Raw genomic sequence first — 13,394 nt, forward strand, 5'->3', positions numbered from 1 at the left:
GCAAGGCAGGTAAGTTTAAAGGACCATTATGGATGACTGGGACTGAATTACTCAAATACAATTTTGGGACAAAGTGGCCCTAGAAGGGATACGAATCAAAACTAAGTCTCACTTTATACTCCATATTAAATGTAAAAGGGAAAAAAATGAAGAAAGTAAAAAAAAAATACATATTTGATTTACTTTTGTCTGAGGAAATACCTCCTAAACACAGAAGAAATGGAAAAAAATAATTTTGGCTATGTAAAAGCAAGTTATAAATATTAATCAAAGGCTGTCTTCATTGCCTCTCGTTTCTACCGTCTTCTCTCTGTCCTGCTTATCAACTCTTTCCCTGAAGACCAAGCACATCTCCTAAGGATGTCTCGCTCCACTTCTGCAGTTAGTGTCACAAAAGCAGCACTCTTTATAGTTCACAACATAGCAAGGTGACATGCCGCTTTGTCCAATAATGCTTGGTTGTAAATTGCTGCTACCCTAACTGGATTCTGGTGTTACTGACTTGACATGCTAAATGAACAAGTGTCTCATTAAACGATGCTGTATGAAGTCCCTCAATGGTTACCTTATGTGGAATGTTGTTCACATTTTCTCTTAATATTTGGTTCTGATAATTTTTTTAGTATTTTGTTTCTTATTGGAAAGGCAGATATACAGAGAAAAGGAGAGGCAGAAAATTTTTCCATCTTCTGGGTCACTCCCCACGTGGCCACAATGGTCAGAGCTGATGATCCAAATTCATGAGCCAGCAGCTTCCTCCAGGTTTTCCATGTGGGTTCAGGGTTCCGAGGCCTTGGGCCATCATCCATTGCTTTCTCACACCACAAGCAGGGAGCTGGAAGGGAAGTGGAGCAGCTGGGATACGAACTGGTGCCCATATGGGATCTCAGCATACGCTAGGTGAAGATTCAGCCATTGCGCCATCACACTGGGTCCTGCTTCTGACAAAATTTATAATCCCCACAGTCCTACATATTAACTTGCTTTCTACCCAGCGAATGTCAACAGCCTTCAACTCTTTCCACTGCCAGTCACCAACAGCATGGCCCCACTCTTGCTACAAATGCAGCAAATTAGTGGCCTATACTCAGCCAATTCTCCATCATTCCTTTGAGACAGTGAAATGCATTCAACATCCTTCACCTGGAATTTGAAGGACTTCCAAATTGCCCCTCTGACACAGACAACCAACACTCCCAGGAGTTCAGTCACAGCTGGGAGAAAGACAATGACTTTGAAGTTAAAGGAGGTCTGCAATTTACTTGCTGAGGCTTTAAACTGAGGTACCAATAACTATTGGATCTGAGGTCTAAATCTACAAACAGCTGCCTCACCAATCCAAACCAAGAAACTGGCTCTTTCAATCAAAACATCTTTGAAACAGAGAAGGCATGCCCATGTCTTGCTTCTTTCTCCTGCTGAACACCTTGATCAAGCACTTGCTGCCTTTGCTGTGTTCCATGAGGGTGCTCTGCAAGCAGCACATGTCATTCTTTTGCTATTTGTAACATCCTCCACTGCGTGGGAAGCCTGGGACCGGGAGCAGGCTAGAGTGACTCCATCCTACAGCTCCTTGACAGCATGTATGAAGTGTGGAACACCCTTGTAACAAATATTTGTCAATAATGATAATATATAGGGTTCCATGACAAGATTTTTTTTAATCTTGTGAACTCTTTTTAAAAACTGTTTATATTATTTTCTGCAACCCATTTGTAAGTATAGTGATTCATCCCTCACCTTCCTCTTCCTCTTCCTCCCTACTCCTGTCTCTCTCCCCCACCATTTTCCTTCATATTATCATGATAGTATAGTCCCTTAGTACAAGTTACAAGTTTAACTGTCTGACGTTTAAATGTATCATGACACAGTTAAATACAGGCAAATGTAAAAAAAAAAGAGCTAGGTTTTAATAGAAACACAAGCTAGGCAGGAATCATTGAAACTGTCCCTAACCTTCATAGGAATTGGTATAAAAACACAATCTTTGTTCCTTGAAGATACCAGTACACCTGGGTTGCAAGGCTACAATGGCTTGGTGTCTCTACTGCTACGAGCTTTTCTGATCCTATCATTAGAAACTTTTCTTTCTTGTTAATAAAACTTCTACTTTCACTATAAGTGGTCTCCTACTTGGCATCAACACCAGGACACACTAGTCTCCTTTAGCACTTCTCCTTTAACAGCGATAAGCAGGACAATCCAAAGGAATCTCAAATACCTATTCACTCAAAAAGTTTCCTAAAACATAGACCACATGGACTCAAGCTCACATCCCTTGATCTTCAGAATGTCTTTGTGTGACCTTTTCCAGACCCACGGAAGGTGCTGTCTGCACACACCCCTCTCTTCCTCTTGTATGTCTCTTCCGGGATGTCTCTGTATCTGATTACACTAAAATCGATACATGAATGTAGGCATTGATATGTTGCCCTCTGTGTCTGCTGAGTAATTCCTGACACATGGCACAGAGTTAGAAATGCTGGTATTTGTTGAAGAAACTAATGAGTGACACCAACTTTACTTAGAAAGTTTCTTGGGTATGCATTACACATATTTCCTGCATTGTACAGATTCTAAGAAGCTGTACCAGAGGAAGGGTAGCTTTGATTTGCACAGGAAATGGCAGTAAAAGGGCAGGCAGATGACTGCAGAGAGAAACTATTTTGAGATACAATTAAAATGTCTCTTAGAGGAGAAAGGGTGAAAGTAGGAATGGACTGGCTTGATTCAATTAATTCTCAGGATGCTGAGATCATCTATTTTATACTCTATTTTCCCTAAGTCTTAAATTTGTTCTTCTGTTCAAAACATGAGTCTTTGCCCCCTACTAGCCTTTGCCCTAATTTTCTCCACTAATGCCTTCAGATAATTTTATTCAATTCTGTTCAAATGGTGATATAACAAATAGAGCTTTTAAAAAGACTTCCTGATATCTGTCTGAGTCCATCACTCTCTCTCTCTCTCTCTCCCTTTCATCACCTTTCAAAAAGAAAAGAAAAGAAAAGACAAGACAAGACAAGACAAGACAAGACAAGACAAGACTTCCAGGTGCAGGTGCTGTCAGGACTCTGGCCACCACCAGAAAACCCACACATCATACTGGAGTGCTGCTCACAGTTCCAACTACTCCACTTCTAAAGGCGTTTCCTGCTGATGAGCTGTCAAGTCAGATGGTACTTTTTTTTCCTGCTGATTTCTACGTATCCTAGAAAACAGCTGTCGTCGGCATTCAAGAACTGAACAGATAGAAGATTTTCTCATCCCTGTCTCTCCTTTTCTTTTACTTCAGAATATATACAGATTACCTTTCCTAAAAAACAAACAAAAAACCCTCCGTCCTGAGGTTACACAATGTTTAATGCATTAAGAGTGCTTTTCTCTTGCTCAACAGGTTTTTTTGCAAACTGAATATTCTAATTTGTTTGAGTCCAGAAGTGTTATATTTTAATTTGTATTTTCATTGAATATTTTCCTTTCCTTTGCCTTTTTTTTCTGGCTATGCCTACAGGGTTGACCAAAAAATGCTTTAAATCTTTTCTCTCTCTTCATTATTTATTAAGCTAAAATTTTATTTACTCTTGGATTTTTTATTTTCGCTGAGACATTTTATAGTTTGAATTTTTAAAAACAATCACAACATTGCTATGCTTTCTTTCTGAGTAAAGAGATCCTCTAGAAAATATTTTAAAAGTACAATAAACATATTAGGTAGAGTTTGTGGAATTCACGAAAATTAGTATTTGTTGTGAGCATAATATTTTGGTCATGTTGAGAGTCGTGTAAATTTATTTGCTTGTATAAGCTGATTTTAAACAATGCTTGCAATATGATTTATTCGTATTTGACACTGCAGTGTTTGTCTACTACATTTATAGAAAAATCATAAGGGTAAAACTAACAAGTCTTGTTCTGAAGTAACTTCTCTAGTTCTTAAAATTTTTCTTCACAAAAAAAACAAAAATGTTTGGTGCAGTAAATTTCAATTTTCCTTTAGGAAATATTGAAACACCAATCTAAAATCATCAAAAATTGATATGGACTAATTGGAGCAGGAAAAAAACTATATTATTTTAGAGAGCTCTGTAAATAAGCTAAATACTGAATATTGAAAATTGGACTACTAAGAAGAAAAGTATTAAGGTGATGTATATTCTAGTTAACTTCATTCAGTCATTTCATGAGATACACGTATATAAAATTTCCATATTTTGCTTTGTAAGTATGGACAATTATACATGTCAGTTACAACTTAGTAAATGTAAGGGGAAATTTAAGTTGTGAAAATGAGAGCTATCTTGACTCTCATGACGTTTGGGAGGAGTGGAGGTAGAGTGGGATATGTGCCAAATTTGCAGGAAGCAGTGACAGTGAAGATAATGCTGGGGAGCACTAACCCCCTTTTCACTGGGATCTGGGGTATGAATCTGCATGTTCCAATGCGGTGTGCAGGGACTCTATCTTCTAGGCTAAACAAACAACCCGTGCAGAGTTGATACCACTGGGTAGGGAAGCTGGGCATCCACCTTCTCCACCATGCAGAACCAAGCAACCACACGTGGAGCTGAAAAATAGAAGGGAGGGGCGGTGGGCACACAGTAAGACACCAGTACCAGCCACCAGAGCAGACAGAGCTCAACCTGCAGTGCTCAGGGCCGTACAAGTGAAACACGCTGGCCTGAAAGAGTTTCCAAACAGCATTAATTTATCTGCCGTAGCTGTCTTTTCTAGAAGATTAATATTTGAAAGAAAAATTTTTAAAAATGCATTATTTGCTTGTGTTTTGAACCATGGTGACTTGTGGTAGTATGCTATTAGTATTTTCAAAGATTTTTTTTTATTGGAAAATTCAGATATACAGAGCAGAGGAGAGAGAGAGGAAGATCTTCCGTCTGATGATTCACTCCCCATTTAGCTGCAATGGCTGGAGCTAAGCCGATCTGAAGCTAGCAGCCCAGAGCTCTTCCGGGTCTCCTGCATGAGTGCAAGGTCCCAAGGCTTCGGGCCATCCTCAACTGCTTTCCCAAACTACAAAGAGGGAGCTGGATGGGAAGTGGGGCTGCTGGAATTAGAACTGGTGCCCATATGGGATTCCGGTGAGTCAAGGCAAGGACTTTAGCCTCTAGGCTACCGCACTGGGTCCCAATCATTTTTTTAAACTAAAAGAATACATAGTTTGAAAATAGAAAAGCTACAAGAATGATAATGGGATATGTGAAACAAATGGACGATTTATTAGACATGCATGGTGGCTTGGATATTCACTTTTTTAAACACAGAGCTTCAAATAACAGCAATGATGGTGTCACTGCTATTAGTGTCTGTAAAACTAAGCTATAATTGACTACTTGGAAGGCTCATTAAAGTCTAAGGGTCATTAAAGGACTTTCCCACTTTGTAAGCATGTAGCATTCAAAACCTGAAGCCACTCTGAGGGCATATTCGTGTGATTTTTTTTTTAAATCTTTGAACTGTCTCACATTCCTGACATTATGTAGGTAGCTTGAAAACAGATTAAATGATACAATTCAATCATCTAACCTTGAGCAAGCTTAGGAGGCCTCCATTCTATCTAAGTAGTGAAATTCTATAATGTTGGGAATTCACTCCTTTAGGCTGTATTTCTAATCACAACTTTTCAGTACTCTAACCTTTAAACTGAGATACAAAAAACAAAAGCAGTATGTTTTCTAAGAACTAATAAATGTTAACTTCCTTGATGGGAATAATATGTAAAATATCTGTCATTTCTTCTCTTATCTCTATTATTCAACCGGGAATGATTTCATCCTCTGTAAAAATCAGAAAGCTATTGGTGATGGCTCAGTGGCTAAATTCTTGTTTAGATCACTTTAGGATCCAATATGGACACCAGATCATGTCCTGGATGCTCTACTCCCCATCCAGCTCCCTGCTTGTGGCTTGGGAAAACAATGGATGATGGTCCAAGGTCTTGGGACCCTGCACTCATATGGGAGACAGGGTTCAACCAGTGTGGCCCTTTGGAGAGTGAACCAGCAGACAGAAGATATTCTTTACCTTTCTTTCTGCCTCTCCTTCTGCAAATCTACCTTTGAAAAGAGAGAGAGAGAGAGAGAGAGAGAGAGAGAGAGACAGAAAGAGAGAGAGAATATGTGAAGAAAAAGAAGAAGTTATATTTCCCAAAGGTTAACTTAGAGTCTGTTCTTGGATAGGGTTCTGGTCTAGAATAGATGTTTTTAAATAAACCAAGAATACCATCTCCCTGAACTTCAATCACCTCATCAATAAATTGGAGCATTTGCTGCCCCTTTCCTCTGAGTTATAAATAGGCAGAAATGATCTCCTTCATGAATGTTGTGAGGCTGGGGGAATGTCAGTAGGGTTGGAAGCAAGAGACCTTGGCAGTAAAGCTGGAATTGGTGGAGTGTGGACTGGCAGACTAAACGGTCTTCCATGTCTGAAAATCTTTCCATTCATTTCAATTTCATGGCTCCTCTTGGGAAGAGGCAAGGTTAGATTGTCAGAAGACAGACATAGATCCTGCTTTGGGGAGATGTAAACCAGGTCGATTAAACTTCAGTTCATATTCATCTACTATGAAAATGTGTATAATTCTCATCATTTATGGGTTTTCTCACATAAATATTTTGCAATGCACAGAATTAAGTTGTGCCTTAAGAAGAAATATAATGAAAAAAACATTGTTACAGGACTGTTATAAGAGCCAAATAAAGCTGAATAACTCTGAAGGTGTATATTTCTATTAGAGTGCATGATTTATTAGACTTATTTATATCCCCTCCCACTATAAGATCAATGGCAGCGGGTATTTTGTTAAGTTTTCTGCTGTATCTTCAGATACTCAATTACTAAATTTGGGACCTTGCCAGAAGAAAAAGAGGGCTGCAAGGAGATTCAGGGCTGATTTAAAGAATCATCCGAATAGAGGCAGCGGTCGTGGGGCATGCTGTGACCCACATAAACTCCATCATAACAAAAGGGCAGCCCCAGTAAAGTCAGCACAGAGATTTGCTGTTCAGTCACTTTACTGGAATAATAACAGTGGAAATGTGGGCTTTACCACATTGTATAACACCCTTAAATAAGACGAAAAAAAGCACCAAGTTCACAAAGCAGTCAAAAACTTGTGATAGACATGACTCAAGAAGCCATCTCTACCCATGGAAGAAAATGAGGGGAAGCTACCTTGCTTCAGTGGAGTGGAGATTGTTATTTTTCAAATCACAATTGCATGACAGTTTAAGTCATAGTGTTACTGACTACAGCCGTAATTTCTGGAAGGAATAAAATGAAAAGAAAGAAGATGACATTGAGAAAATTGTATTACTAATATTTGGAGTTTACTGTAAGTAAAAAAAAAGTATGTTAAACATTCTACCATGTATCATCTCAAAAAACCCTTTGTGAAAGTTCTAGACATTTAAAAAAAATCCTCATTATCCAGGTAAAGAAACAGAGTCTATAAAAGTCATGTGAGGTTGCCAAGGCCACCCAGGTACTCAGTGTGGCCATAGATACAGGTGTCTAGATTAGTTCTGCCTCCTGCAAAATTCTGGCATTTTTCTTCTATGGTATTTCATCTGATGAATCCAGTGAATGGGGATCTTCTGACGTTCTATCCAAAAATACTTGTAGTACCAGGAAAAACTTCCAAGCAAGAAATGGATATATTCTTATTTAGCAATTTAGGAAATAATGGGAGTAAAGGGGAAAAAAATACCAAAGCTCTTCAGGCGACATTCAATCCAAACTTTAGCAGAGAGACTTGTTCTTGTAGAGGGAGAGCAAATAGTTTAAAAAGGCCTCTGAAGAGTCGTCTACTCTGGAATAGAAAAGCAAATACAGTAGAGGAGTTCAAAGACAGTACAGGAGAACAGAATCTACAATCCCAGAGGAAGTTAGGCCTTACAACCATAGGAGTTACACAGAGGGAATCAGAAATGAAAGAAGAAACTGGAAGAAAGAGCAAGCGGGGTTATGGCATGCTGTGAAAATATATCATTGCACGAGAGACAGAACAGAAAACAGGAATATAAATTGTAAATCCTGCAAATATGGAGGCATATTCTTGAGAGAATCTAAGTAGAGAAAATTTATTTTGAAACTAGACTGCACAATGTTGTTAACTGCAATGATTTGAGTTTTTCACTTCAATTAAAAGGGAAAGCTTGCTTCCAGAAGGCTTTAATTTTTTGTTTAGTATAGCAAAAACTGGGGATTTGAAAGAAATATTTCTTATGTGACAATATGAGGCGAATGCATGCTGGTGATCTTGATTTTAAGAAAAACTTAGAAACAAGCATAAAATCATTTTTTTAAAAAAACAGCAGCCTAGAAATCCTCTTCAAAACTAGAAAGTTACCTAGTAGATCAGACAAGTATAAAAGCAACAAAGTTGGAATGCAAAAGATAACCAAACTGTTAAATGGCAGACTTTCTCACAAGAAAGAAAATATGTTAGCACTCTAAAGTTGAGGAAATCACTGTAAAAAATTTATAAATGTCTGAGAAATGATGACAGTTCTGCTTTCTTTAGAAATGTGAAAAAATGTTAAAATAATAATGTACAGGATGATAGTAATAATATTTCTAATATCAGAGAAATTTTCAGTGTGGAGTAATTGTGTGGAGGAAATATTTTCTGCTGTAGTTGGAGCATAAATGATGAAAATTAAGTGAGCAAAGGAGTTGATTCCAGCTGCAAATAAAAGACAGAAGAAGAATGAGATGAAGATGGGTGGTGGTGGCATCTAAAGAGAAGGCATGCTTAATTTTTAAAAAATTAAGTAACAATGTGATGGAGAAAATAAAGAGAAAATGGTTTAAAGCAAAGGCGAGCCATTGAACAATGATGAAGTGCATAGCCTGACAGAAAAGCACTGTGCGTCTTCCCAGATATGTGGGTCACATCAGAATTTTATACAGGGAATCTGAGGAAAAGGGCAAAGTCATTGGCGTTGCTTTCTTCTGTTTCGTGGCGAACGGAGTAAATGAGCAATAACACAGAAAGTAGTTATTTTTAAAAAGAAGTGCAAAGGTTGATGATCCGGCATATCAGATTCCTCTTTAGACCATCTGACTCAGCAGAGAAGTTTCTGAAATGTTCATCTCTCTATTCTTTACAATGAACTATATATTTTTTTTCTCACATACCCTTATTCAACTAGAAAGTTCAATCCTAGTGAACAACAACAACAAATGTATCTTCATGTTTGGATGCTGGGTTTACCAGGAACATAACAAGTGGTTCACAGCTGTTCATTGAACAGAATTAGGTATGCAGACACACCGTATACTTGTATAATTAGCCTTCCTGAATGAAGAAAAATCAGAAAAAAAAAATGAACTCAGTTGAGGTTGCTTCAACCTATATTTGTGTACACACCGTATACTTGTATAATTAGCCTTCCTGAATGAAGAAAAATCAGAAAAAAAAAATGAACTCAGTTGAGGTTGCTTCAACCTATATTTCTGTTAAGCGTTTGGTATGCAGCAGTTAAAATGTATACAGGTATGACATTTGATAGTATACGCATAATATTATATACATACTAAGTAGATTCCTCCAGTCTCCAAAATTGTGGAGATACAAGCTTATTGTATAGCCCACTCCATCTGTGGTACATGGTATTTATAACCTCAGCACCTTAATAAGGACTAAGGAATAGATAAGAAAAGCACTTGAAAGGTAGAGTTGGCAAAAATTATTGCGTGAGTTAGTTGATGGTAAAGAGAAAGAATGATTGTAGGATTATTTCCAACTTCCTGGCACCAACACAGAGTCATGTTGATTCTTCAGTTCTGGAGTCCAGGAAGTCCAGCACTTGGCAAACTCATCTGGTGAGGAGCATTTGCTGCTTCCACTCATCTCAGAAAGTGGAAGGCCAAGCAGGTTTGTGTAAAACACAGGGGTGACTTTGCTCTCATGGTAAACCACTGAGTTCTCTGAATGAGAACTCAATCCTAAGAGACATCATCAAGCTATTCATGAAATTTTCACCATCCTGACTCAAGCATCACCCATTAGGCCTCTGTAGAAGATTGAACAAGACTTAGGAGACATTTAAATCTCAATGTTTTATGCTAATACCCATTTAACTAATGATAAGGGTTGATGGGTGAGAGTGGTGACTTCATCTAATTGCAGCAACTAGGCGGTGAGGTTAATGGAGAGTCTGTTAAGCTATGGGAGGACTTGCTCTCAGAAAGTAGTTGCTGTTTGGCTCCTCCAGATCCCTACTTCCCCATGTACATAATCCCATATTTCCAGCTTCCACCCAATCCTGAACTATGAGCGTCCAAAGTACAAGCAAGTACGGAGGCGAGCAGCTTTGTCCAGTCGCCGTCGGAGTTGGTACTGCCATTTCACCCCAACTGCTGTTCCAGGACTTTCCAGCTTTCGCTGAGAGATCAAGATGCAGATCTTCGTGAAGACCCTGACCGGCAAGAACATCACCCTGGAGGTGGAACCCAGCGACACTATCGAGAATGTCAAGGCCAAGATCCAGGATAAGGAAGGCATCCCTCCCGACCAGCAGAGGCTGATCTTTGCAGTCAAGCAGCTGGAAGATGGCTGCACCCTGTCTGACTACAACATCCAGGAGTCCACCCTGCACCTGGTCCTCCGTCTTAGGGGTGGCTGTTAATTCATCTCATTGCCTAATAATGGCATTACTCGACCATAGCATTTGCCCACCCCCAATTTAAGTTTAGAAGTTACCAGCTTCAATAATGGTTGAATCTGTTCAAAATACTAATAAAGGTTTGGTTGCATGATTAAAAAAAAAAAAAAAAAACAAAGTACAAGCAAAGTCTTAACATAACTATTTTTGGGGATTAACCTCAGTGTGAGTTTTGATAGAACAAAACCAACATCAAGGCATAGAAAATAGAATGATTAACAAGGAGTTAAGGAAATTTCACTTTTTATATCTTCTAAATGAAAAAAATTCAGTCATCAAAGAAACTGTTCTTATCAATATGTCCTGAACTGCACTAGGACATTAGTGTTTGAAGCAAAGGTAAGCAGAGTATTTTATGATTCTTAATGTGGTGAATTCCTGTGACTCACAGTGCAAATAATACATAGAGATACTACATTTGTGGGCATGAGAGTAATAATGGTCAGTGGAAATGGAAGCTCCTTGCCCACGCATTTCAATTCTAGTCTTCAAGTATTTCACAGCACCGTCCAGACATTAGGCAGCTCTGAAGTGTGATATAAAATCTAATTTTGCCTCACAAAAAATTCCATTTCCAATGCTACTTCCTGTTCCAGTGCCACCTTCATTTTCATCAATCACACTGCCACTCACCATATTATATTCTCTGTCTCTCCAACATTCTCTTTCCCCCCATCTCTTTTATTTTCTCTCTGGGGTGTATTGGAGTAGAAGTATATTTGATTATATGTCCACATCATATTTGGCATATCTTAATATTAATGGATATTTATTGGATAGAATTATAATCACTTCTCAGCCTTTTGGCTAGCTTCCATGATTTGTTTACACTGAATGAATAAATGAGGAAGTGAATGAACTTCAGAGGATTTAGTATCTCAAAGTTGCTTCACACATGACACTTTCATTTCCACGTAAAAAAAAGAGAAAGAAAAATCACTAGCATATTGGTTGTCAGTTTTAATCCACTTGTTTCTACTTTGTAGTGTTGACTCTGTTATTATTATCTAATTCCCTCTGGATTTCATGTTGTCTACAACTAGAGCTCAGCAATGTCAAAACAAGTATATCAAAACAGGAACATTTAGATTTTAAATAAAATGTTGTCAATCGATTCGCTTACACATTCTTTATGGATTTCATGAATTTCTCCTGAGAAAGATATATAATGGGGCAGAGTAAATATCTTTTCCTAGACAAAAGTCTTGGTAACTGAACAGTTTCCACAGCCATGTTGACCTATTCTTGCAAGCACAACTGCTGAAAGAGGTTGTATTCCTTCAAGATGGAGGGAAATTGCATCTTGAGTGGACAAGGTGAGTCATCTCTAGACTAATACATCATTGCTTATAATAGGCATGCTCATTTGCAATAAGCATGGCTAGTTACATTAAGCAATATCACTTGTATTGCCACATTGTTAGTCAGCAGTGTATACTATTCAATTTGCCAGGCTTCTTTTTCCCCGTTTGCTCATTTTTGTGTTGGCTTTGTGGGGAAAGCATTTTATTCCAGAGAATAAAAATGACAAAAAAAATTTTTTTATATCATTACCAGAAAATGTTTATATCCCCAAAGCTCAGGGGATAATAAAACTGAGCAGAGACCATGGTTTGAGGAGGAAGGCGTGGCAGGAGAAGTAGTGGCTCTTGTCGGAATGGACCACTGCCCGTGAAAGCACTAAGCACAGCAGGATGGAGGTTAAGCTACCAAAAATTGAGGAGTAAAAGGATGCTTGAACTACAGGAAATCCAAGAATGCAAAGTGGAAGATGCGAGAATACACTTGGCTTGATGAGTGATGTTACTGGTATGAAGCATCCTGTTTGCTGAAATTTTGATAAATGACACATTTTCCCAATGCAGAGGAACAAAATGAACAAGATCTATATGAAATATGATGTGAAAAAGCATTAATTTGTAAAAAGAAGTCCAGAAGAATGGTTGGCTATTGGTAAGGAGTAAAAGCTAGATGTGCCTCTTGGAGAAGTTTCTGTCTTTTCTTTTAAAAGAGTGTTGTTAATATGAGTACCAAAAGAAGAGTCGATGTGGAAGATGACTCCCACCAAGACTAGATATTTGGAATGTCACTGTTAATCTGTTGGTACAACATTTCTTCTTGCCAAATGGTATGTTCAAAAGTTGAGTTTGAATCAAAGACAATTATTTAGACAGCATTCTGACAAAAACGCTATCAAGTCTTTCCTTTTCCATCAGATTACACAATGCGTTTGGATGTTCTCCGTAATTATCAATAACAATATAGCTCTAGAATGTGAGTTTACATTGCCTTTTGGGGAAAGGAATCTGTCATACATATATTATGGTAAAAGGAAATTGATACTGAACTTTAAAGTTCTGTGAGTCTGTGACTTGATGGTTTAATCCTGTTCTTTTTTCTGAAATTTTAGAAATATAGACAAAAGGAATTCTTCAAGCTATTCCATAGGATGTTAGTATTACAATCCAGTATGAAAATGCAAAAATTGAAATAATCCAGGAGCAAGCATTTGACATAGTCTTTAAGATGCACTCAGGACACCTGCACTGCTGCCAGAGTTGAAGTTTAGGTTCCAGCAACACTTCCAAGTCATGCTTTCTGCTGTAGGTGTTAGCTCAGCTCATTGTCCATGCCACTCATATGACATATCTGAATTGAATTCCTGCCTCTTTTCCCTGCTTGGTTATTGCAGATATGTGAAGACAAAGT

At 38.2% G+C, this 13,394-nt stretch overlaps 1 protein-coding gene across 1 annotated transcript; it reads left to right on the forward strand.

Moving 5' to 3' along the window:
• Window positions 1–10,368: 10,368 nt before the first annotated feature.
• Window positions 10,369–10,664, forward strand: LOC101535520 (ubiquitin-like). The gene has a single exon (XM_058676930.1). The coding sequence runs from the start codon at window positions 10,419–10,421 to the stop codon at window positions 10,647–10,649; it is 231 nt and encodes a 76-aa protein (XP_058532913.1). The 5' UTR covers window positions 10,369–10,418; the 3' UTR covers window positions 10,650–10,664.
• The last annotated feature ends 2,730 nt before the right edge of the window (window positions 10,665–13,394 follow it).

This window comes from Ochotona princeps, chromosome 18 (genome assembly GCF_030435755.1).
Source record: "Ochotona princeps isolate mOchPri1 chromosome 18, mOchPri1.hap1, whole genome shotgun sequence".
Taxonomy (NCBI): Eukaryota; Metazoa; Chordata; class Mammalia; order Lagomorpha; family Ochotonidae; genus Ochotona; species Ochotona princeps.

What these genes read in the sequence shown, in the direction of transcription:
- LOC101535520 (XM_058676930.1), top strand. Translation starts at nt 10,419, where the DNA reads ATGCAGATCTTCGTGAAGACCCTGACCGGCAAGAACATCACCCTGGAG.